General features: G+C 48.2%; 1 protein-coding gene across 3 annotated transcripts; it reads left to right on the top strand.

Annotated features, from left to right (window-relative positions):
* The first annotated feature begins 1,337 nt into the window (after window positions 1-1,337).
* On the top strand, window positions 1,338-17,248 carry LOC146198213 (ras-like GTP-binding protein RHO). 3 transcript variants are annotated; one of them, XM_084593611.1, is made up of 6 exons: window positions 1,338-1,427; window positions 4,175-4,282; window positions 12,830-12,961; window positions 13,426-13,513; window positions 14,984-15,093; window positions 16,463-17,248. In XM_084593611.1, the coding sequence occupies exons 2-6, from the start codon at window positions 4,208-4,210 to the stop codon at window positions 16,754-16,756; spliced, it is 699 nt and encodes a 232-aa protein (XP_084449737.1). In that variant the 5' UTR covers window positions 1,338-1,427; window positions 4,175-4,207; the 3' UTR covers window positions 16,757-17,248. The 3 variants fall into 3 exon arrangements, with proteins under 3 accessions (XP_084449737.1, XP_084449739.1, XP_084449738.1); XM_084593613.1 differs by lacking the exons at window positions 1,338-1,427; window positions 4,175-4,282 and adding an exon at window positions 10,663-10,819 and having other exon boundaries at window positions 16,463-17,244; XM_084593612.1 differs by lacking the exons at window positions 1,338-1,427; window positions 4,175-4,282 and adding an exon at window positions 11,063-11,353 and having other exon boundaries at window positions 16,463-17,245.
* The last annotated feature ends 8,804 nt before the right edge of the window (window positions 17,249-26,052 follow it).

The raw sequence follows: 26,052 nt of genomic DNA, 5'->3' as shown, positions 1-26,052 counted from the left end.
ACGAAAGAGGCAACAATCAAAAGCAATCAACTTGTTCGTCAGTGCTAGCAGTCGTCTCCCTATCTGTTTTGTCCATGCGTGCTTATGAAATTGGTTGTGAAAGGCAACTTCACTCGCCCTGTACTGCATATTTAATATGTTTAATGTGCACTGACACTGTACAGCACACGAGCGCCTTTGCGCATTGTCTCCATTGAAACGCGGCTTTATTCGAACCTAATACTCATCAGTATCGTTTCAACCACTGAGCCACCGCAGTGGGCGCGTATGTACATACGCTGCTGCTTCCTGGAACGCACCGCGAATGCACGGATTGAGGAAGGGTTGAAAGCTATCCTTAAGTTCACTATTTGCATAACACGCATAAACGCCGGGGCTACTTTCGGACATCACTTTTCTCTCCCCTGCTGGATAGATATTGACAGCGGGGTTTCGAAAGGTCTTGGGCGCGGGTGCTGACCTTGAAGTGTTCACTGTGGCTTACCCATGTCGGCTTATCATGGAATGCGGTTTGCCCGAAGACCCCGGATCAGAAAATAAGACAGCCCAGAGGCGTCCTTTCACACCGCGTCAGCATTCCTTTGGAGGGAGGAGGGAACGCCCCCTCATTTTGCAGCAGCGCTCGCTGTTCGAAACACTCCTTCCTCCTCGGGAAGGGAAAATAAACGTCGCATCTCCCGGAAGGAGAGTCGGGGCGACGGCAACAAAGGCGCCTCTTTGAGAAAAGCGCGTCCAGTGGCCGGTGGAGAGCGAGCGGGTCCCGTTGCGACGGGAGCCGCCGCCCAGCCTGCTGACCCCGTCGCTGGAAGAGGCGCCTTCGAGCCAGAAGCCAGGCCCCTCGAAGATTCCGGGCATTCCAGCATCGCCGTCAATGGAAGTGGCCGCGTCAGCTGAAGCCGGAGGTCCGTCGGCTGTTTATTATGTGCTCCGCGGACTTTCGCTCTTCCCTCGCGATGGCAGCGCTCATCCTCCTCCTCCGGAGTCGACGCATTCCTGGTTGTTGGGAAGACGGAACGACCTCCCGCGCGTAGATCCCCCCCCGAGAAGAAGAGACCCCCTCTGGGAAAAAGAGAGCGCGGCGTGCGAAAAAGAAGGCATCCAGGCGATTTGGCGGCGGCGTAGCAAAGAAAAACGGTGCTCGGTTTGCATGGGGGCATGGAGGAGGGCCTCGCCTCCTCCTCCTCCTCTTCCACGGCGGACAGGTCCTACGGTGGGGGCTACGAAACACGTTTGAACAGGAGCGGGCAAGAAACGTGCGCGTCGGAACAGTCTCCGCCGCGTCCTTCTCCTATCCGGTTGCTTGTTCCGCGTTTAGACCAAGGCGCGCACACGCGGCGACCCCCTCGGAGGCAGCGCACGGTTCGCTCAGTTCAGAAGGTAGCCACGTTGCGCACAGGGTGATCCTGCAACTGCCAGTTTTGTAGCAGGTGAGTGGCGCATTCATGTCATGCCGTCAGATAGAGTGCACGAATGCTGGTGTCTTTTTTAAGCCGCTCTGTTGTGTCCGCGGAATAATTCTATCGAACTCAGCAAGTGTTGGGCGGGTCGCACTGATCTCTTCTTTTTGATTTTGCTTATCGATTAAGAGGCTAAACTAACGAGGGTTGCTTTGGCACCTCGGCGTGCACTGCACTGCAGAACATACTGCCCATTCTTAAACCTCTGTTCATTGCTTGTTGGACAATCCGATGTCCGGTTGAATAGCGCTCATTGGTGAACGCCACCACTCATAGGAAGTTGTGCTTATGTCTGAGATTTCAAGGTGTGTCCGTCTCTCGAACACTCCACACATTCTACTGGAGGTCAATATCGTCGTGCCGCATCGTCCACTTTTCCGCGACGTGCTCAGATGTTCGCTCCCGACCGCGCTGTCTGTCTGCCCGGATGTCTGAACGCGGTGTTCTCGCTAAGCGGCAGCAAAGTGGTGTGTTGACTTCCCGCATGGCGCCGCTATTTTTGATACCGCGCGGACTCAACGCAGATCGAAACTGGGGCACAGGGACGCGACCAAGCCGATTAGCGCGCGCATTTATCCCGCGTTTTACCTGCCGTCGTTGGTTCCTTGCCGGCCTCTGCAAAGCATCTTCTTTCGTTTACTGACTTTTCTGTAAACTACGTTTAGCTTTTTCTAGGAAACCTGTGCTCACGTAAACAGCCGAATGTTTATAGTGCGCTCGGCTTTTGCGCCGGTGTATCCGTGTTCAATACCGCTTTTTTTCGATGGAGGCGAGAGGCGCCAGTGGGCTGTATAATGTCAGAATAAGTTAAAGAGCCCTCGGGGTCTAAATGAATTCCGTGACGTCCATCACGGCGTCCCTAGGGACGTTAAACAATCATCCAAACGAAACCAATTTTACATTTTCTGCCAATCTAAATAAAATGCCCCATAGCAACCTATTAATTCATAAATCGGGTTGGCTGCTAACGTGAACTCGGCTCACTTCTTTTTTTGTGCCTAGAGGCATCCTATAGTTGAGGATCTGAACTGTCAATTCAGCGCACTAGTTGGATGGCGCAGTGAATGACGGGTCAGTGGTGTCCTTGGTGTACTGAAAAAAAAAAAAAAAAGGTTTATGTTCGAGGTATTGTGGCGATACAACCTCCAAGATTGACATTGTCGTTCAGTGTTCCCACGCCTTGGGAGCGATTTGCGCGAATACCGCTGCTGGGATACGACCGAAGAAACAGCGGCGAGGATAGCGACTCTGCGACATAGCTTTCTGCTATGCCGAGCTAACTACGCCGGCCTCCATCTCTGCTTGATTTTGTTCCCAAAAGGAGTAACAGGAAAATAGGGTTCGATCTCCTGTGGCTATGAGTTACTATTTTTGTAGCTGTTGGAGATGCGTTTTCGCTAGTCATTAAAAACTTCCTCATTCATATTGCACGGCGTTGCTTGTTTCTTTTTTCTTGTGTCTCCGGTTTACTGTTCTTGAAGCTCACTTGGATCCCAAATATTCAGAAGATTGGTAGTAGAACTGTCGCTTCGGCAGCTGCTCGTCTTGGCTCCTTTAGTTATTTTTCTGCTGCTTCTGCTTTCCCACATGAATGCATTCTTCTCATGGCGTAATTGCTATTTAATTGGGAGAGAAAGATAATCACTGAAGCGGGCAATTACATGATATCAGGGCCAGTAGAATGGGCTGATTTATGTGGGTGAGCATCTCACTCCCCTCACCCCCTCTCTTGAACAAGCTAAAAAAACTCAAGTGCAGCGTGGCAAGCAAAACAAGCGAGAAGCTACCCATACCTTGCTTTTGATTTTTCCTCCTATTTCTCACTTAGAGGATATTTCCAGAACTGCAGGTATTCGTCCTAAATACTTTTATTTATTTATTTATTTATTTATTTATTTATTTATTTATTTATTTATTTATTTATTTATTTACTTACATACATATACTGCAGCCCTGTCAGGGGCTATTGCAGGATTGGGGAAAAGTAGAGCATAATCGACTGTCAACAGCAAGCAAACAGTACAATGGGTTAGCGGAAGAGTCAGGAGTTAGCAGCAATCAAACGATCAAAAGCCAAACAGCCAAATCCATACAGCATAACAATAAAAAACATAGTCAAGAATTTCCAACAATGATCAGAAAGTGTTCCAATGGCAACGAGCGGACATCATCGGGCAGAGAATTGCAGCTGTCAATGACACCAGGGAAGAAGCTAAATTTTAAAGCGTCTGTGCGTGCATAAATAGGGGACACATTCAATGAATGGTAGTTCCTTGTAGATAAAGGCTTTGAAAACTAGGTATTCATTCAATAGTGCAAAACGGGATGAATTAACAGTATTGTAAGAAATACTTTAAGCACTTATTGTTTTACGGCCACATTTCACGAGATAATCGAGCGCTACCGTACGGCTACAAAGGAAACCGCCTAAACGTTCTAGGAGCCTTTGAGGTTGAAGTAAGATTCACTGCTTCGCGAGGTGGGCGTGCGCGTACGAGCCCGTCGCCTTCTTCTGGCTAACCTTGACCCGGCTAGCTTATTCGGTAGAGCATACAGGTGGTAGTCCAGGGCTCGAGTTCCGAAGGCGGACGAATTTTTCTTGGAATGCCAAGAATCCTGGACGCAAGTTTTTCCTTTGTTTGACTCGCGCTGACGTGGCCACTAATGAGCGTTTACTTCGAGTGACATTTCATACTGGCTTCTTTTCTACGTTTCAGCTATTGACGACGTGGCTGGTAGGCGAGCAGGCGATGGCCACCACCACCGCTGCACGATGCCTCGTCGGCGGGACGCTGCACAGACATGCCATATACGGCTACACCACGGTGAGTAGTGTGGTATGCATGCACAGCGCCACCGGTGTTGGACGCTGTTTCTGGAGAGCCGCATATGCGCGGACCTGTACGACCTGCATATTCGCAGTCGCTTATATACACTGTGTACGCTGTCAGGTTTTCGTTCGTGCTGCATATAAATTTAACAAGATCCACTTTGCTCGGCACGTTTTTCCAATGAACACGAAGAGGATAAGCAGGATACAGGAAGGAAACTACCGACGGTGGGTGCCGATGCAGCAGGACATCTTTATCATTTGGAAGTGCTGAATGAAGGGGCAGATGCCCTTCAAAGGAATACTTCGACCAAAAGCTTGTTCGTGCCTTTTGCCATCATGTCATGGTCAACAGCCTTGCACCTACCACTGCCTCAAGCAGGTGGCTGGCTGGTGCAATGCGACTAACCTGACGTCGTGACAAGCTGACGCCATAGGTTGGGAGAGTATGCTTTGAGAAGCATTGCCGTTCTTGAATTGTGTCGTCACTATCATTTGTTGTCCTTTGAGGCACTGGGCTGGGCTGAGCCTTATATAAAGGAGGGGGGAAGGAAATAAAGGGCGTTCGTGATCATATTATGCGATTAAAAATGCATTGGTAACTTTGCGTGTTAGAAAGGATATATCCCGAAACGAAAAAAGAAAGGCGCGAAGAACCACCTCGGCATTTATGTTCGCATGCGTTATAAGTCGATTCGGCATTTGTTGCAAAGTAAAACCTCAGTTTAGACTATAGTACTTCTAAACTGAAACTCTCGCTGTTAAACGCTCGGAAGGATTTCATTATACATAAAGGGCTTCCGTCGATACCGACATATGTGCACGCATATTACTGGGACGATGAGCCGTAATCGCGAGAAGAAAGGCTTCGGTATTGCATGCCGAGGCTGAAAAGCAGCTGATTGACAGCGTCTGTGAAGAAATGAGAGCATTGCAAGCTGTGCTATCCAATGGGGTGCCTTTTGCTATCTGGGCTTGCTCGTGCGGTACGTCACTGCTTTTAGCAGCCTCTTCGGTCGAATCCAGAATGTGGGGCTCTCGGTGCATGAGTAGTCGATCTGCGCAGTTTACGCAAAGCGCCTCTGCTCGCCATATGTATCCTTTGTTTTAGAGAGCAGCTTTTATGCCCGCGGTTGTTGGTGGAGCATAACATTTATTAGATAGGCCGCGTTGTTGTGACGAGCGAAAGAGATTCACGAATCAAAGCGAACTTCTCAGAATAAGAGAAAGAAGAGCCACGAGCTCTGCGCTGCGCCGCTCCACTCGTTGCTCTTATTTCTCTTATTCTGGGAGATTTTCTTTGGCGCATGAGAAAAATAAAGAATGCTTTGTAACTACATACATACATACATACATACATACATACATACATACATACATACATACATACATACATACATACATACATACATACATACATACATACATACATACATACATACATACATACATACATACATACATACATACATACATACATACATACATACATACATACATACATACATACATACATACATACCTGCGCTAAATTTTCGCACCAGGGAGTATTGTAATCGTCGTTAGAATTTTTGCTTTCGCGTGGCTGTGTCCCTATCCGCGGTGCAGTCTGCACTCGAAACCTACGCCACGCATTAGTTGTGTGACTATCGACGGTTCCAAGCACTACTTCGATCCCGAATCATGTGCGTAATTGAGTCAGCAGTCGTTCGTGGCTTTTTAATGGACGTGCGCGGCCGACAAATAGAGAGCAGCAGCGTCAAACCGGTACTCGCTGTGTTCTCGGAAAGGCAAGCCTTCGTTTGAAACTGCTTCGGCGCAGCTAAACCGGGTCTGCCCGAGGTAGTTTCCCACCGCGGGGACGGGGCAGTGCACAATCCCGAAGGCAACGAAGCGCGAGTAGTAAAAAGCAAACCTCGCTCGGACGTTATCACTCGTTGCGGCCGCGCACCTGCAGCGCCGCGGGCACCGTTTTCTCCGCCGCAGCGACGAGTTCGATAGACATCGTGAGAAAAAAACACTGCTTCAACGGCAGCGGTGTTTGTGAAAACACGCTTCGACCCCAGAATGGGACCGGAGATATCGCTCTGGTTCGACAGTCCGACGAAGGCGAGTGAGTGCATGCTCTGCGGCCTACGCTTGACACGGAGTGGTCGAAGCAAAGGAATGTAGTCGAGACTCGAGAGCAGACCACTTGTAAATGGCACGAAAGCCGCGCCCGAGCTGAAGAGGAAACGGAGCGACTGGGCGGAGATCGTTCACAAACAGAGAAGCGTCGGCGCTCCTGCAGAATTTCTCAGGGGCCACTACCCTGCCACAGCTTTGCCTACGGCACACATGGGACTCCGCACCTGATACCCGAGCCGCGGCGGGAAAGGAGGAACGCGCGCTGGTGGCGAGTGATTCTCGTCCCAGGAAGCGAGGAAGACTCTGGGCCCGCGCAGACGCGGCCTGGCTAGCCTGGTGCACGAAAGCAGCAAAACAAAAGTGGGCGCCTCACATGAATGGACGGCGTACTAGTGAGCCGGGAGAGGGTCTTCGGTCGTCCTCTTCAAGTTGCGTGCAGCTTTCAATGGAAACCGAGCAGCACCGCTTGGCTCAACTGAAGCATTGAATGTCGTTGATCTCGAAAGCAGCAGATGCCTCGGTCAAGCTGCAACCTTATAGTCTTCGACCCCTGTCCGTTCGTAGACGGTGCAAAAAAAAATAATAATTATAAATACACTGCAACGAGTGTATAGTTTGTAGAAGCTGCTGTGGGAAGGTTATGCGATCAGCCCCAGAGTAACGGCACGCTCTTCGGAGTCTGAACCGGTCACAGTCAGCCTCGGGCCCCCTGCACGGAATACACTGTCCGGGGGGGCAGACAGCCGAAGTGAGGGCGAATGCAGGAGGGCGTCCCACCACCGTGGGAACGGGCGGCATTCCCCTCCGCGGACGGAAACCGCCACGACAAGTGATGCTGCCGCTGGCCGCGGCATTCCCAGATAGACTTCACTCAAGGTCAAATGAACAAGGGCGGTTTCTACTGCGCTTGCCCCAGTAGAACCGAACACTGCAATATTGTTATAAAAACGTTAGGTAAATCGCGCTAACGTTATAGGTTGAATTGCCCTATAGGTTGAATTGCCCATTACCATAATAATGGGGAAGAAAAAAATAGCTTTGTGTTATATTAAACATTAAAAAAAAATTAATAAACGTCATTCGTGTTCTGCGTTTTAACATGTGATTATGTTATAAATTATAGAACTGAATGAATGTGTGGCAAAATAAGCATTTAACATATCCTTCTACACGGTATGATAATGTTTGAGTCGTAGCTATAACCATACATGGCGAATATATTTCAAGCACTGGTCCCAGAATTGTTTCCACTTCTTTATAGTAAACATGTTTTCCAGCTAGCAATACTTTGCAACTAATATTTTAGAATGCGCATGCCGTGAAGTGCATACATAGCCTGACTATTTTGTTAGCAAGCTTTGCTTCGTACCCATTCGCAACTATCGCGGGAGGCCAAGAAAAAAGCGGCTGCCTTGTACGCGAGTGAAGTGGAGGTGTGGCGAAAATTGCTTGAAAAATTTCGAAATAATGCAAGCTGATTCATGCAAAAATGTTTTTATGAGCAGCCACTGCTGAAGGAGGAGCCCTGAAGGGGCGTCTCAGAATATATCTTATCGGGGATAAGCAAGGGCAGCAAGAAAACTGAGCGCGTGAGGACAAGGAAGCGTTGCTGACTGCGAAAGGCGACAGTGGCCCGGGAAAACAACAGTAACCTCTTTTTAGCGTTTAATCTATATTTGTCGATCTGAGTAAGTGCACGTCCTTTAAGTTTTGGGCGCTTGGATGAATATACAGAAGTTTATATAGTTGAGCAAGAAATTGGAAATGAAGCCCTTGGAGACGGGTCCTATACGTATGTAGTAGGTGTATAGACGAGTCCTATACAGCTGTGCAACGAGTCGTCATATTGTCTGCTGGGCTGCTATGCGCATATATGGCGCTAACCAGGTTGCAATAACAGAGAGGAGTTTTTTCGGCATCCTCCTCGCCCGTCGCCTGTCGCGCCTTTGCTTTAAAAATTATACAGTATAGCTTGATATTTGACATAAAAGGCTCGGAGCCTAAAGTCTAATTCTAGTATTCTTGTAGTCACCATCTTGATAGCGTCTGGAAGTATTTTCTCCTTAAGTTCTATTAACATGAGCTATATTGATAAATGCTGTCAGAAGCCAAACATCGTGTCCTAAAGCAAGCTGCCTCCCTCCACTTATCTTTCCAGTCTTTTCAGAACTCTCATGCACGCTGTTATTAAGACCGGCGGGAGGTTTTCCATCCTTCCCGGGCTTTTCTATGAGCATCATTTCTACCCCCTTCCATGCTTGCGGGATTGCAGGTGCATGCCAGATAAGGTTTCAGGTTAACGAGATGTTTATATGCTACTTAATTACAGGCAATTGTATGCGAACATAAAAAGGGACAAAGCCTTTGAACTCCTTTTTGGGAAGGGTCACTGGTGCGAATAATCGAACCTTATAACAGAACGCTCGACTGGGTACCGGGCTCAGTTTTAAGTCTTAGGAGTACGGCCCACATTCAGCAGACACCGAGTCTATGTTCCGACCAAACGTATTGGTCTGCGACCGTGCGTCACGCCTCTCGTGCCTCAACAAAGTTTCAATTAAGCTTATTGCCATGTGGTACGGAAAAGTATACGCTTCAACGCACAGCTATGCGCAAGAAGAAAACAATCAGACATGCATCATTAGCATCGGTTTGGACATCTACTGCTATCATGAAAGCGAAAAAAAGAAATAAAATCTGAACAAGAACTAAGCAAAAAATGTCCCGCATGCAGCGGTGCATTGGGGACGTGCCCAAGGACGCGGGACCGAATCCCTATGCGATGTACCCATGTACTGTGCGGTGTCAGTGCACATTATTGAACCCCAGATGGTCGAAATTTCTTGAGCTCTCCACTACGGCGTCTCTCATAGCAACTAAAAAACTAAACACTTGACATGACATAAGGAATCAGTAGAAAAAAGAAAAAAAAGAAAAAACCTCCTGTCTCATCCATTAATCTGCTATTTCTATAAAGACCCTCTTTCTCACTTGGGAGTCTTTTTCCGCTGGCAGTTGTCTTGTTTCTTTTCCACGGAGCTTCAAAGGCCTGTGGCAAATCTCTCAGCGTACTAATTAAGAAGTGGGGTTCTTTCAAAAAGGGGTCCCCTATCTTTCCACTGCTTGAAAGATATCGAGAAGTCCCCATAACTTTATTGTGCTCCATGAGCCTCTCGTTCCGAGATCTGCACATTTGGCCAATGTAGTTTCGGCGAGAGGGGAGCGGAACTCAGGTGAAGTCAGCGCTTTGTGGTGTTCCCTTTCTGTCAGTACTTGTTCTCATGCTTTGTGTATACAAAAGTTAAAGCTGGCTCACTCGCGTCTTCTTCCCCCCATGTCGAGAAACCACGTAGGACGGGTTGCTGATTCACGCGAGGGAACGACCTAGTGCAATTACCGAGACGGAGCGCTGAGTATTGTTGCGATTGTCCTCTGCTGTCGTGCACCTGCAGGTCAACTGAAGTTAGCTTTACAACCAAGTTGGTTATTCTTCATAACTAAGGCCGCCCTGACTTGATATCCAAGTCCTCCTTTCCCCCTTTTTTAAGGAGGCATGGATTTGCAAAGCAACTGAACTGCCTTCACACTCGCAGGCAGTCGGTTTGACGGAAACCCTCACTTGACAACAACCCAAGTGCGAGTTGTCACACAAGGGCCCGAGAAGGCTTAGCGGCGGGTCTGCCACTTCGTGGGCGATGTTAGGCTAAGATCCAATAGTGGAGCGGCCAGACCTTCTACTCGACCAGGACGCGGGAGGAAAGAAGTGTGATCGCTGGGCACTGGGGCAAGTCCAGTACGCGTGGTTCGCTACAAGACAACCAACCAGTACAAAATCTAGCAATGGGGAATCGCAAGTCAGTTGCCAGCGTGGTGAGTGAGCAGGTCGCATGTAGAAGTGGAAGGGTTTGTGCTTTGACATTTTATCCTCCTCCTCACGCGCGGGGGGTTAGCGGTGCCAGCGCTGGGCGGCGCGCTGTTCTCTAAGGTCCTGGAGGCAAGGTGCGGGGAAGCTTGTGGACTGATTTTCACGAGCAAGAACACAGGCACCTTCTTATACTGTGACGAGCGTTGCGTGCAGCGCGTTTCTCGGCGTTTTGTAAACAGGAGTACGAGGGAAAGCTCACATCGTAGCCGAGCATCGCGCGTGCACAGTCGCTGGAGGCGCATTCCACTGAGCGGCGCGCCGTGTGAGTGACCAGACAGCAGCGCCGTGGCGGCAGTGCCCTTGAGGGTGCCTTGCCGAGCACCTGCGCGGCCGCCGTGGTATCGTTCCGCCGATAAGCGGTGGGTGCGGGATGTTCCTCTATCAGCCGCCGTGACAGATACGACTGACAGAGGCGCGAAGCGAGGCTTCATGGACGCGCTCGTTCGCTGGGGCAGCACGCGGCGGCGCGGCCACCACAAGGTGAGGATTGTTCGTGATCGAGGCCGGCTGTGTATCGTTCTACCTGTCGTCGTCGACGGCGGTTGTTTCACCGGCTCCTTCCGTCCGGTCGCACGCGTAGGTCACTGGCGTGACCGACGGCAGCCTCCTGAGTCAGCGGCTACGTACTAGCTTGCGCACGGCTTCTTGGCAGCCCACGGGGAGTGCTACTCCGTTTGACGCCTGTTGGCGCGTTGCACAACGCCCGCGGCGCAGACAATGCAACGGGGCTGGCACACGCGCTCGCTGGCGGGACAATTGCGTCAGTGGGAAGCGTCACGCGGTGCAACCTCGTGTTTATGTCTTGGGCTGCCGCGCGGTCCAAACTCCTCATTATGGGTTCTGGCTGCGAGTCCCTCCGCCAGCACTGCACCGACTGCACGTCGTGTCCCGTCGCCATTTCCTCGTGTGCTCTGCGACTAAACTGAAGGCTTCAGCGAGGCCGCTGGAGAAATGGAGCTGTTCCGCAGCGGACGCGGACGCTATTGCAGGCTTGAAGCGGACGTCATTCGCTGCGTGAGTTTCCGCTTGTCGCGGCTCGACTGGGAAGGGTTGCGTTCCCGCTAGTCAACTTCACACCCACCATCGCGCTCTTTGCCGGACTCGCGGCGCTCTTGCGACCTTCACGCCCGGAAAGAGGCTGAAAACACGTCGAAACATTTGCCAGTTGTCACGGCGTTCTCTTCCGCGTCGAGTGACAGGAAAGCCGTACCTGACGCGCGCGACAGAGTGCACCTGTGCTAGCGCCCCAAGGGTCCAAAACGGTTGGTGGTAGATTTCTACGTCCCTTCCCTCGTGAAGATATGAACTCCTCTGAACGCCGATTTGTCATGTGACATGTGTGTATGTGTGTTTTACAGCAGTGTCTGTTGTTTCGCACGTTCGCAGTCGTTTGCATTGAGCTTGAAAAATTGTGTGGTACGTTTCTACTACTGTGTTTATGTAGTGGCTTATTTTAAGAAAATTGGACTCCGTTTCCCGCTATACTTTGTTCTAGCCTTCAGCCTTTTAGACGAGCTCTTTCTCACATTGCATAATAAAATAAATATCTACCTTATGGAGCACAGAAGTTATGCTTTCCCGCAGTCGCTTCATCGTGCCCATAGCGGCAGCTTTAGCACGCCATTATTTCTGTCTTTTGCTTTCGCCTCAGTTCTCCATGATTTCGAATGCGTTGTAAAGAGTGCTTTACAAGTGGAGTACCTGCTCCACATACTACTATATGGTTCACTCAGTGCATCTTTTGGCAGTTTCCAGTAGACGTCTCACTGCATCATCGCGACGTTAGCGTACTATTCTGTTTTTGGAGCCAGATCGAGTTCCTGCAGAACTTTCGTGCAGGCGTGATTGCTTCACCAGAGAAGTTTTTTTTTTTTTTTTTAACTGCAGCTTCTCCACCGTTTGGTCATTCAGACTACATGCGTGTTTTCAAAGTTGTATCGGAAGAGAAATCGATGGGTACTGTTTTAAAAACAAATAGCAAAATATTCCAGGCCTCCCAAGAGAGGCGCTGAGGATATATTGATTGTTTTTGCGCAGTTATATAATATGAGGAAAAAAAACATACGCTCAAAAATTATTTCCTAGAATTCGCTTAAAATCTCTGGGCCCAATGTCAGCATAGATAAGAATAAGAAGGCAAAAGAGGCAAACGCGATTTTAAAATAGCGTTTTGCGAACTTTTAGGAATACTTTGCTCTGCCAGAAATTCAGGAGGAGCACCCCACGCTGTATTTATTGCATGCAGATCTATTCTACGTCGTTAAAATTAACTTGACTAGGCAGAGAAGAACGTTCTTGAGAGCTAATTTGTTCATGTTCGAGGAAAGGAAGAAAGGTAATCAAAAATGCCGCCCTGCCTTCGCCGTATGGAAGTACTCCTCGGCGGTGGTCCGTCCGTATTTATCGACAGTCATACGTCCATATCTACCTTCGAATCTGTATAAGCATTCAAAAATAGTGGGATAATCGCTGCTCCACTTTTTTTCGCAGGCCGAGCCGACCAATGAGCCCCGCGTGCCTGGCCTGTGCCCTGAGCAACCCCTCAAGGTGGTCCTGGTCGGGGACACGCGGTGTGGCAAGACGGCGCTCGCCAACCGCTTCGTCAGTGACGCTTTCACAACGGTGCGTCGCTTTTCCCGATTGCCACTTGCACTTTTTTACATTGTGTCGGTGTGCCTCCATCTCTTATCCTTTCTGACGGAGCGCTGCAACTGTTTGCTCACAGTCGTCTCGTTATCTGACCCTGTGGAGGCACGCATCCTGGAAGGCCGTTAAAGGCCTTCGCGCTTTTAATTTCGAGCATAAGACAAGCCAAATGAAAACTGAATGGCGCAGGAGAGTGACCCGCAAGCCGGGTCTTGCATTGGCTCGCTATGTTTGACGCGAAACCTCGAAGAACACAACGGAAATGTGGTGTTGTGCTCTTGAGAGGGATCGCGAATCATGTTGCGATTGCTGTGCTTGCTCACGAGCATTCGGTGAGACGGATATGCGCTAGCACATAAAAAAAAAAAAAAAAAAAAAGGCGGGTGATTGGAGAAGCTGTGTTGGCGTATGAAGTACAAATCCTCTCCCAAAATGCGCAGGACTACACGCCGACTGGCTTCGACCGCTACACTACCAGTGACGAAGCAGCGGGGCAGACATTCCACTTCTCCGTCTGGGACACGTCCGGTGAGTGAATCTGAAGAGATAAAAACAATGCGTAGGAAGAAGGTTACAGAACTGCTTCTGCACTCAGAGCCGCACACAAGCAAAACCGCGCACCCATGTGATCTCTCCCCCCCCCCCCCCCCTTTTTTTTTATTACGGCGCACTGTCAGATCTTTGCTTGCTTCAACAATATGCCAAATACTTCAGGGAAGCCCGAAATTAGTATTTAAATGTCATGTTATTGAGGTAAAAGAAAGGCAGGCATGAGAAAACAGAACTCTTGTTAACTCGCTAGCTGGTTAACGATTATCTAGCGGGTAACTTGCTACGTATTGCAGTTATGAGCCTAGAGAGTTGAAGGTAGCCGTAAATAATAACCATATGTGAGTTTTTAGAATTCTTAAAACGTGCTTACCCTCGACACTGGGACGCAGAAAGTCGTCGATATTTCTCATTGATCCAAAGCCCGCCTGTACATGTCACTCCGCGGCGCATGTGCCACGTGACCTGCTCTCTTCCTGCCGCGGTGAGGTGCAACGTTTACCTCTTTAATTCAGCCGCTGCATCCTAGTAGAGAGGTCAGGGAAGGTCACGTGACAGTGCGCCGCAGAAAGTGAAGTGTACAGGTGGGCGTTGCGACGTAGTACTACGCTTCGATGGAAGTTATGTCGTATATCCGTTTAAGCTGCAGATGTCTGGTGGGACCATGAATTTTGTATCTAAAACTGCTTTGAGCCGACCCACCCTGTTTGGACCGAGCACCGCAAAATGTCAGTTAAGTCGCCAGGGGCCGTGCTGTCACCTGACCTCGCAACTCAAATGAGTAGTGTGGTGCCAAGGAAACCCTCATGTACAACTGGAGCGTTAAACGAAATCTGTTCTGCCGCTGCAGTCCTGAAGGTTTAGCGGAATGCTAACCAATTGTTTTCGCGCGTTAATTCGAAAAATGCGACTGTTCTGTGCGTGCGCAGTAGCGAGCCAAGCTGTCAAACGCCGGCCACCCCATATGTTATGCTGGGAGAGACATCTGTTACTTTATTTGCAAATTTATTGCTTTATGGCATAAAAATTTAACAGAATAGTAATAAAAAGCACTTTAATGTCTGGTTACAGACAAGAATCAGCACAAAACTGTCAATTATCTAGTTAGAAAATCGTATGCTGCCCTGCTGGCTTACTGTAAATTCTTTAAGCTTGGGTCTAACACAACATTACGATAATGATGAGTACCCCTTATAATAAAGCGTGCTTTCGAGTAACTCTCACTGAAACTGCATGGACTCTGCTGTCACAGCTGTGGCGATTGTCAGTAATACTTGTGACTGCACGGATTCAGGCTGTCGAGACCGCCAAGGCAATGAAACAAAAATCAAAACTCCTGGTAATCGTGAAACGTTCTTGCAGCTACCAGAATTATGCTTCTGGCTTTCTACACACACACGCACAGCGCTACACGCTGCAGGTGATCTGACGATAAGCTTTCGATCGCAGGGTCTACCGCCTACGACACCGTCCGGCCGCTCTCGTACCAGGATGCCAGCGTGGTGCTTCTCTGCTTCAATGTCGGAGAGCCGGAGTCCTTCCGTAACGTCATCCAAAAGGTGAGCGAGAAAGGAACGCTGCTGCGGAAATTCTGCATTTGGGAACCGGGTTGGCGAGCTTCTCTTCGACCTTCCGTGGTGCGGAAAAATGAAAAACTGCTGCGCGACGTACGACACCTACCGAGTATGCACTTTTGTATTGCGGCACTAGTAGACGTTAGAACTGATGCTTGGGGCGAGTTGGTATGCCATTTTAACGAAGAACAGCGCGACTTGGACTAGGACGACGTACACGCACAGGCGCTGACTTTCCCATTATCTTGCGGCAAACAGTACGTCGGCCAGACGGGCAGCTCTTAACGAGCGCCTAAGAGAACACAATAACGATGTTTTTAACTCCGTTAAAGAATATCCCGGCATCTATTGCAGAGATTGTAAAAGTAAAGACTGCCAGCCATATTTAAAAAAAAAAAAAAAACAAGTGTTAAGTAGACATCGGGACAAGATAACCCGTGAAATTATTGAAGCCGCACAAATTGCTTGGTCAAATGACGCCTGCGTCAGCAGCCCTTCCTTGGCGTTATCAGCCAAAGAAATAAGATATCTAGCTACAGGGAAGTGACGTGGTGGCATCAAATGTGTTTTCCAGTGCATAATCAAGTGTGTATTGCCTATTTTAAATGAAGTAAATTTGAACGGTGCGGGGGGGGAGGGGGGACGGATGACTTTTCCCGAGGGGCGGACTTCTTTTCCGATCTAAATCGTCAGGTTGGTTCACGTTCACTCCCACAATGTGCTTCGTGTGGATTCCTGAAGTTTGGTTTGGTTTAATATGGGTTGACGTGCCCAAGCTACTCGGGCTACGAGAAATGCCGTATTAAAGGGCTCTTGAAATTTCGACCACTAGGAGTTTCTTAAGGTGTTAAAATATATTAGGCTTTTCCCACTGTATATGCACTTGAGTTTTGCGCAATTGTGCACGTGCTACATAATTTCTGTCGTTACACGGTACGCGATAGGCTTTAAGGATACGAGAAATGATAGGGTCAAGGGTTAGAATATTTGTGTGTTTCAGTGTAGGTTTCTGGTGGGAATGGGACATTTATGCTGGCCATTACCAGCCATAATGTTTTGTTACTGTTTCAGTAGTCATAGAAAACATAGGTCTTGAAACTGAGAAGTTTGCTAAACGCCTTGTCAGGGGAAATTCTAGACTGCAGCGTTTTCTCGAATTCTCGCAAAGGTTCCCACGCTACGTTGTTCTCACGCAAGTGTTTTTTCTAACATATGACATATCGATAAAATGCAAGAAATAATGCAACTGTGATTGGTGACTGCCACGTAATGCCTGTGCCTGGAGCCAACCGTCGGTGCATTCCGCTTCGGACGGCAATTTTATGTCGTGCGCTCACGTACGGGTTCTTTGCAGTGGCAGCCCGAGGTCCGGCAGCACTGTCCGGGGGCGTCTCTCCTGCTGATCGGTTGCCAGAGCGACGCCCGCCTTGCTCAGCGCGGAGGCTGCGTCAGCGCCGAAGACGCCCTGGCGTGGGCCTCCAAGCTGGGCGCCGTCGCGTACGTCGAGACGAGCGCCCGCGCCGCGCCGCGCAGCGTCCGCGATGCCTGGAAGGCTGCTGCGCGGGCCGCCCTCGGACCCGATCACCCGGACTCGGTCAAGGGCCGTGACGCCTCGCCCACGCGACACAAGGCGTGCATCCTCATGTGACGCTGGTGTGTGCCGAGGAAAGTGACGCTGATGGAGAGCTGTGTGTTTCGGCCCGTGCCTTCGTGTTCTGTGTAGTTGTGAACGGCAGCAGAGAACTCTTTCTGTGAACAACCCGTGGGCTTGGACAAGGGCTCGTCGGTGCACCCCAGTGGGGGAGGAGTCAACGGCAACGCAGAGCTGTCGGCGTTGTGCTCGAGGACCGTGCCTTCGGCAGTGAGGGGCGCACCGACCCGTGCTAGTCACTACTGTGAGAGACAGTGGTTCTTATCAGTCTCGCAGTTTTTCTGTACAGTATTTTGCCGTCTCGTTCACCGCAGTACAAGTTTTTGTGTGAAATAAATGTACTTCGTCTACAAACTTGTGTAATGGCCTGACAGGCCGTAAAGTATTGAGAGTTGCGCTGAATACTTGTATATAGCAGGAATGTTGTGCGGGTTGCAAGTCTTTTGTGCGCATGCATTTTCCGACAAGAAGTCTGCACGACACGGCGTTTATTTTTTAAGGAGTTTCTGTGTAGACGATCAGAACGCCACCTTCTATCGGCGCCTCTTGTCACTTAGTCTTTTCTCCAGCCTGGATCTTCCTCCTTTTTGTCGACCGAATAGACTTGTCATATCAGCCTCCGAGAGGCTTTTAGGCATTGTGTACGCCAGAATTATGTCTGATTACCTCGAGGAACGGGTATGTTTTCCTAATGCTAGCTATCGACTATTGCCTTGAACCAGCTGGCTGACACGCTATTAGAGAGCTTTAGACTAAGGGGTCGCTATCGGTTTGAGAAATAGGGTAACAGCAGGGCGCGAGTGTGCATGGCCAGAATGATTATCGCACCCTTCGCGTATTCAACGCACCATTCCGCGCGTGCGCACTGTCGCCCATTCTCGTTAGTCGTTATTGGGAGGTCTTGCGTGTCTTCAAACAAAATAATTTCGGTGAAGTTGGCGACAGCAGCAAGTGCGCTCGGCAGTTTTTACGAGGATCAGAACAGCCATCGCTCTCGGCTTCGCTGAATCATAAGATGACGACGGCGAAGACTCCTATTAAGGCGTCTGCGACCCTTTCAACCATTTCCAACATTTGCACGCAGCTGTAATCATGCAGACAGATGTGGTCACGCGCTGCCGGCGATAAATAAAAATTGCGAGAAGAGGAGAACGACGCTTCGCGATATTACGTCCCACTTAAGCTTCGTGCACGATTAAAGGTAATCGAAATAAATACTAGTAATGTAAACGCAGCGTCGGCTAGAAAGTGAAGCACAAATAGAGGTGTGCACGGGCCAAAATTTAGAGCCTGAGCCCGGCCCGTCCCAGCCCGTCATACCATATTTGCAGTTGAAGCGGTGATACAGAAGGAAATAATTTCAGGATAATTTTCTCCAAGATGAAATGAACTGCGGGAAAATACTGTGCACTATGCTTATCGCACTATCGCCTTAATTGCGCTTTTGCAAAAGTTCATGCGTCCGGCCCGAGAGAAAGATAGCTCGGACCCCGAGCCCTAGGAAGAGGGCTTCCAGGCGTGCTGGTCGCCGCTGGTATGGCTGTCGCTCCCTTGGGGACTGGGAGTCGGCGGGTCGGGCCTAGTCGATTCCGCTGCATGGGATGGGTTGACTCGCTTGACCCCGCTTCAGGAAGCATGCAAGTAAATTTCGGTTTTAATCTCTTTGATTACCGACAGGAACCTAAATGTGTTGTTCGACTGTAAGCGCAAGAAAACCAGGGTATTTTTCAGAGCCTGCGGGCGAAAATGGCAGCCAAGCCACGGAATGCAAATGGGCATGGCAAGAGCTCTGGTGTTGGAACAGCTTTACTTGTCATGCGTTAATTCAGTGCAAAACTATATATAATATCGCTTTTACTGCGTAGTTTGGTTTTTGTAAATATTACGAGGGACTTAAGCGACTAAAGTAGTAAAAGGCGGAAGCCTGAGTGCCGCATTCTGTAACACAACTGGCACTGATTAGTAATTAATATTTCACTAATCAGTGGTGAATTAGGTAAGTAATTAATCACTTAAGCATTTACTTAACTATTACATCCTGCGGTGTAAGCCAATGCTGCAAGCGACCAATTTCGGAGCATGTTCTGCACCTCAGTTCCATGTAAACGTGGCTATGTTAAGGCTACCGAGTTGAGTCGAGGAACCGAGTCCAGTCAACTCCACAGCAATGCAGTTGGGTAGAGTAGGGGTATCAATGGTGAGTGTGGAAAGGAGTATTTTCACTCATATGAGATCAGTCGGCGGAAAAAAATTGCAGCGGTCAGCTGACCCAGCCACCGAATCGCCTGGACTTATGAGGCGATTTCGGTTCTACTCTTTCCGATTGCCGAAAGGAACGCAGATGGGTGTTCCACTGCAAGCGCCAGAAAAATCAGTACATTTTACAGAGCGAAGTGGCAGCCATGATGATAAGGTAAAAATGGACATTCGGACAAAGCAACAGCTCTGCTGCGAGCCCAGCATTGTGCGTCACGCGTTAATTCGGTGCGGAACCGTAACATCGCTTCTCGTGCTTATTTTGCCCTTCTACCTATATTTGACAGCGCCAAATGCAACGAAAAAGTGGAACTGCAACTTCCGCTTGGAACTGGAAGTGGTATGGCCATTTTGTTTTCTACATAAAGAGGCATAGGCTAATACTGTAGGAGAACCAACTTGGAGTACAGCAGACACGCCAAGTGCTGGTACTGCTGCTTCAGATGCGAGTTTTCAAGGCAGGACAAATACTGATTTCTGCCATTTTTGGCTAGCGACAGCTATTAGAGAGGCCCGCCATATATATGTGCCGAGAGTTCAGTGACCCAAGACATTTGCGGGCGGGCCTCAAGCAACCTATTGTATCCCCCCCCCCCCTCCCTCGTCGTTCAAGAAGCGTCGAGGTAGTTTCTTTTCTTTTCTTTCATAGTTGTCCAGCAATGCTTCTATCGCACTTGCAGTCTCGTTTTTCTTAACTATATGTCTCAGTTTTATTCAGCCACAATCCTGACGCCAGCCGCGCCCCAGCTGTCTGGTGCGTCTTCTTCGTAGAGCGTAATCCGAACTCCTTTGATGCTGTAAAACAATCACTGGCGGCGCTTTTCAGTCGCATTCGGTCGCTTTATGCGCACCCTCTCTCACGCCCGCACAAGCAAAAAAAAAAAAAAAAAAAAAAGCGTGGGCAAAGATAGCACACAGCACCCAGTGATAAAAATACGTGGTTTCTGGTTACTCGATGCGTGACATTATGGAGTCATATTCATTCATTCATTCATTAATTAATTCATTCATTCATTCATTCATTCATTCATTCATTCATTCATTCATTCATTCATTCATTCATTCATTCATTCATACTCTCAATCTTTGCAGGCTATTAAAGCAGTTGAAAAACGAGAGAATAAATGCACATACACAACGAGTAAATTTCAAAAAATAAAACCGTCCAACATAATATACAAACAAGTGCACTAGTTGTAACATAGAAACCACAAAAGGGACAAGCTTGGAAATGGAACTGAAAAATGGACACACTTTGTGCTGTTTTCTACTTGCGCTATAGTAAATTAATGATTCGAGGTTTCCAAGAGAGGCATCAAGCCTAAAATCTTCAATTGAATAAACCCAAAACCTTGCAGCTATAGCTGCAATCGGAGTATAGACTTATCTCCTTCGATTACCCTCGCAACCCAACCGTAACTAATCTAAATTCTAAAGGCTGCTTCTCAAGCCTACAAGCGCACCGTAAAATATCTAGACTGTGCCCATTTCATAAATTGTATCATGCCTGTCACCTAGCACTGCAGTCATCGGAACAATAGGTCTTCCAGTCGCACCCACACCGGCCGCTTATCCGCCTCATGCCCGAAGAGCAACGCACTTCAATTCCTTGATTTTTTTCTTCCAGGGAAACCATCGACTGGAACCGTATAGCATGCCTTATCACCTATAGCACTGCAGTCATCGGGACAATAGGTCTTCCAGTCGCACCCACACTGGCCGCTTGTCCGCCCCATGCCCGAAGAGCAACGCATTTTAATTCCTTGATTTTGTTTTTCCAGGGAATTCGCCATCAACTGGAACCTCTTTCCGTTGACGTCGTCCTTAATTCTAATCCTATCCAATTACAAACCATCACTGGGCAATCTTTATGTTAATTCTGTCATGCCCACACCTCATGTAAAACCCCGCACCCCTAGGGCTTTTGAGGAGTTCGAAATAAATAAAATAAAATCAATCATTTTCATGAAGTGATGAGGTGGCACTTTTCATTATTTTGTAACGGAAGAAAAAAGAAAAATTTATTTAAAATAATCATTTTCAGAAAGGATCTAAAAAGTGCACACTCTGTGACGATTTTTTGATGGTTTGTGACCATCGGCATTGATTGTAAAATATCATGGTGTGTTAATCTCGGAGTTGGAGTGAATCAGTTGAAACTTCAAACTTTCGACCTTATTCTGCATAAGAGTTTAAAAGTTTATCATTTTACATAGGAAATTCAGTGGGTGAATGGGTGTGGCGGTTAACCGCGAGGGAGTATTTTAACTTGGGGAAAGCTTCCTCTTGGTAGTGCTCATCGTTTTGTTGCTTACATTGCAACAAAATATGCCGCAGAATATGTTGCTAAGAGCTGCTGCGCGAAGCTAATGACTGAAATCATAAGTTCGCGAAGAGATGGAGATAAGAAGCCTTCAGTGAAGGGGATCGAGAGCAGCGAATGGCTTTTCGCCAGGCGCTATGTGGGCTTCAGACGTGTTCTTTTTCTTTTTTGAATTACGAAGCACGCGGGGAATCTTCTCGGCCACTGCAGTACAAAGGTCGCGGCGTACTATACTCGAGTCCATTGACCGTCACTCTAGCTCTCTTCCACACGCCGCGATAACCGCTCCTACACAACAATCTCAAACATTGCAGAAGGAGTTGCTCCCGACTGCTATATCCATGCAGACAAATATGGTGGCATCTCGCGTGACAAACAGGATGATAAGCCAGCATACCACCGGCGATAAGCAGAAAATATGGGCGACGAGCCAAGTAAGAAAACGGGCAACAACAAACACATCGCGGCCACGTCCATGGTGCCTTGAGCAGGCGTCATTTCAACATAGGCCAACGGCGGCGCAATAACAAACGGAATCGGAAAGCTCTGGCTGACCAACTGCTGCTTGTATCCGAGTTTTCGCCACGCGAAGGGCGCGTATTCATGGAAGCGGGAGAAAGGTGGGAGGGGAAATTTGGCTCAGAAAAGCCACAATGAAGCCAATTCTTTGACAACAAATGGCGAATAAATATCTGGTTCAAATGGGACCACTCTACCAATGTTCAGTTCAGTCGTTCAGTCGTGTCCGACTCGTCGTGACCCTATGGACCATGTCACGCCACGCCTTCCGGTCTCTCACTATCTTCCTAACATCATATAACTTCATCTGCAGTGCCTCGAGGATGCCATCTAACCATCGCGTTCGCTGCCTACCCCTTCTCCGGCTACCCTCAACCTTTCTCAGCATCAAATCTTTCTCCAGCGACTCCTCTCTTCTCATCAGATGACCAAAGTAGCTGAGCTTTAACTTTAGAATTTGACCCTCCAATGAGCAGTCAGGGTTTATGGTCGACAATATCGACTGATTTGATCTTCTGGCAGTCCAAGGAACTCTCAAGAGTCTTCGCCAGCACCACAATTCAAACGTGTCAATTCTTCGGCGGTCAGCCTTTCTCACAGTCCAACTCTCGCATCCATACATCACAACTGGAAAGACCATAGCACGAGTTATACGGATCTTGGTTGGCAGACTAATGTCTCTGCTCTTTACTAGGTGGTCAAGGCTAACCATTGCTCTCTTTCCCAGAAGCAGGCGTCTCCTAATTTCATGGCTGCAGTCTCCTTCCGAGGTAATCTTGGAGCCCAAGATCAGAAAATCTGTCACAGCTTCCACTTCTTGTCCATTGATGCTCCAGGACTTGATAGGGCAAGACGCCATGATCTTTGTCTTTTTAATGTTCAGTTTAAGCCCAAACTTCTCACTCTCTTCTTGTACGCGCATCAGAAACTCTTGAGTTCCACTGCACTTTCTGCCATTATAAAGTGGTATCATCCGCATATCTAAGGTTATTGATACGTTTTCCAGCAATCGTCACACCAGCTGAAGACTCGTCCAGACTGGCCTTCCTCATGATGCACTCTGCATATAGGTTAAATAGGCAGGGCGACAGTATGCAGCCTTGCCTCATTCCTTTCTCGATCGGAAACCAATCAGTAAGACCATGCCCAGTTCTGACTGTGGCCTCTTGCCCTTCATACAGGTTCCTGAAGAGACAGATGAGGTGAATTGGAACTCCCATCTCTTGGAGTTCCAATGGTGGATTTAAGGGTCAGTCTACCAATGAGTGACCTTTAAATCCACCTCTGACCGCGCCCCTCTTCCAGCATTCACGCATATTTTAGAACGTATACGCTATACTATACTCGGTGCAACTTCGGATTTTGCCTCAGTTTGCCGAAATGACCTTTGACCACAAACCCCATCTCTTCCTTTACGGCGTTGCTCAGGTGGCCATCGAGAGCTGTGACAGATACTGCGACTACCCCCAAAAACCTACTTACATAAAAAATATAGAACCATCGCGGAATTAATAGGCGGTGTTAAAGGCTCTATCGCGTGTAACAGTAAGGCAAAACGTGAGCGTCCCCTAAACCAAACAGTCAAACCGTGTACAACTGTGTTAACCGACGCTAAAACAAGTTTAGGGGAGATTTCATTCGTAATACTTGCTTCAAGCCATGCTCAAACCCCCATCAATTTTCTGACGCCCGGAGTTGATTTGCGTATTCTCGTGTTCTATACGTGTAGAAGCACGGCCACTCAATGAAAGCGCACCTTGTTTTGTGGACGGCTACTCGTCTTGAGATTCGTCAAACGGTTATTTCTTTTTTTCTCTCTCTCTTTTTTTTTTTTTTTTACATCCCTCCTTAAGAGAGGAAACATCTGTGGTAAGTGTATGTGGATAGTAAGCCAGTTTCAGTCATCGTCTTTTGAAATGTGTTTTTGTATCGCACGAATATTGTCCAAAATGTAATGACAGCTTACCTGGCCGGGCTGAAAGCGCACATAACCCTTAAAACCAACGTCCTAGCAGCGTGTAAGACGTTAAAAACCTGCGCGATTGTCTGATGTACAGTCTTTGTGAAAAGTATACAGCCCAAGTATTCTTGTTCTAAGCCCTGTAACGAGGATCGTAAAGTAACTGTCGCGTTCGAAATCTCGTAGATGACAAATCTCGCCCTCATGCTCCTCTAGCTTACATTCATATTCCAGTATTGCTGCCAGCAGCCGCGCTACAGTGCTTAGAAGCGAACCTCTTGGGCCGTATACTTTTGACAAAGACTGTAAATGCGTTATGACGCCCGCCTTGGTAGCCTCAGCAGGATTGCACACGCCACCTTGAGGGCCGTAATTGCATACCGCTATCACCGCACAAACGCCCCGCGCCGAGGAGGAGGAGGAGGAGGAGGAGGAGGAGGAGGAGGAGGAGGAGGAAACATTTAGTTACGATGATATGATTTGGGAAGGGATGTGCGTTTAGGAGATTGTGCGATCAGCCTCAGTCCTGCAGCAGCGTCGGTAAGAAATGGTGAGCAGCAGCTCCTTTTTTATTGCAACCCCCGAAGTCGTGCAGCCGTCTCAGTAGCAATCAGTATTGCATTTAACATTTATCCGCGAGTCCTTTTTCGAAAGATGCTGTCCTGCCCCTATGTTCGAGCAAAGATGTCCGCACTTGAGTGACATGGTTTATAGTAGAATAACGATGGTATGAGCAAGACTATTAGGTGTTTCGGAGCGATAGGATTTTGCGAAATCAGGGAAGTGTGCCGTGTTTCGGCTGTTCCGAACACGATGTGCGAACCGCGACAATGCATTCACCCTTGAGTACGGGCGGGCTACACTGCCATCATCGCCATTGAGCGGCCGCCCGTGTCCGTAAATAAATCCCGCCAGCCGTAAACATAAACGCTCCCGCTGTACGTATATGAATTTGGATTTTTTTTTTGTCTTGGATTATATGAATATATGTCACGACTCGCGTCTTCGTGAGATTCGGATCTTCGAGATTCTAGTGTGCATACAGGCCACCAGAGGGAAGTACGACAACTCAAATCGGGAACTTTGCAGAGATGGCCTAAGAGACGATTACCGGAGATTTAAAATGCTTCTTTCCAGTTCTGGTGCCGAAAGTCACCAGATGATGACGACCCGCACCTGATGGAAGGGTGGTGTATTGACGAAGCCACGCCAGTTACGGCTCCTAACTACAAATCACTAACTACCCTGGAGCCCGCACATGACGACTATAGCTCGGCCGGCTGATATAGCTTAGCGCGAGATAACTTCAGGTTGCAGGGCTCATTTCGTGAGGCTGGGAAATGATTCATGCAAAATTTGCTTTCAACTCCAACTCTAACTCGCTGTGCGCTAACGAAATAATTAGGGGACGCGGCTTTGAAAGTGCGAAAGATTGCTAAAAGTTTACTTTTGAGAACATTTGCTGTTCTAAATTGTCATTTGGGAACCAGAAGGAAGTACAGTAAAAATTATTTCGCCACCCGCGTTGGCTCCGCATGTCAGGGAAACCCTTGAACAATAGGAGCTTTGTATCTTCTAGTTTTCTGATTAAATGTTAACCTTGTGAGGCAGATTTATTCAAGAGTCTGGTTTGCCTTTTTTCTCCCATGTTTCTTTATTTTAATATATATAAGGGTGTGTTCAGATAAGAAGGGAAATCGAGGTCCCCTGACAAATTTTTTGTATTCAATGAAATCTTTATATGTGGTGGGCAAATGACCCGAAACAGAGGAATGAACCTTAGTTTTGCAAGATATGCAGCAGTTTATTCGGAAAATAATCCTATATCCCTAGAGGTGGAAAACGCCGTTTTTGTCACTTCAAAAAGTTGCAAGCTTCGAGACCTGCTGCTCGCGCACAAAAGCTTTTCCATCCATCATTTTTCCCTCAGTAGATGCAAGCAATTTCTACTTTTATAAGAACTCTTAAAGTCCTGTTTGCTTGCCACAGTTGATATGGTAAAAAAATCTCAAACATAGCTCCCTCCAGGAGCAACGCACGGAAAAAGGTCCATTTTCAACGTTATTTTCTGGCGTGATGCGTTAGGTTATTTACACTAAAACCTCTTCACTTTGTTCGAAGCTCTAGACTGTTACGCGTGTTCTCCACAACGAATCAAAAGCGCACAAAATGGGAAAACAGCAAAAAAATAAAAAAAAAGGGGGGGGGGGGGGGGGCGGGGGCAACTTTAATTCT

This window comes from Amblyomma maculatum, chromosome 2 (assembly GCF_055883805.1).
Source record: "Amblyomma maculatum isolate TAMU_Amacu chromosome 2, ASM5588380v1, whole genome shotgun sequence".
In the NCBI taxonomy this organism is placed as follows: Eukaryota; Metazoa; Arthropoda; class Arachnida; order Ixodida; family Ixodidae; genus Amblyomma; species Amblyomma maculatum.
This window is presented reverse-complemented; position numbering and strand designations above follow the sequence as displayed.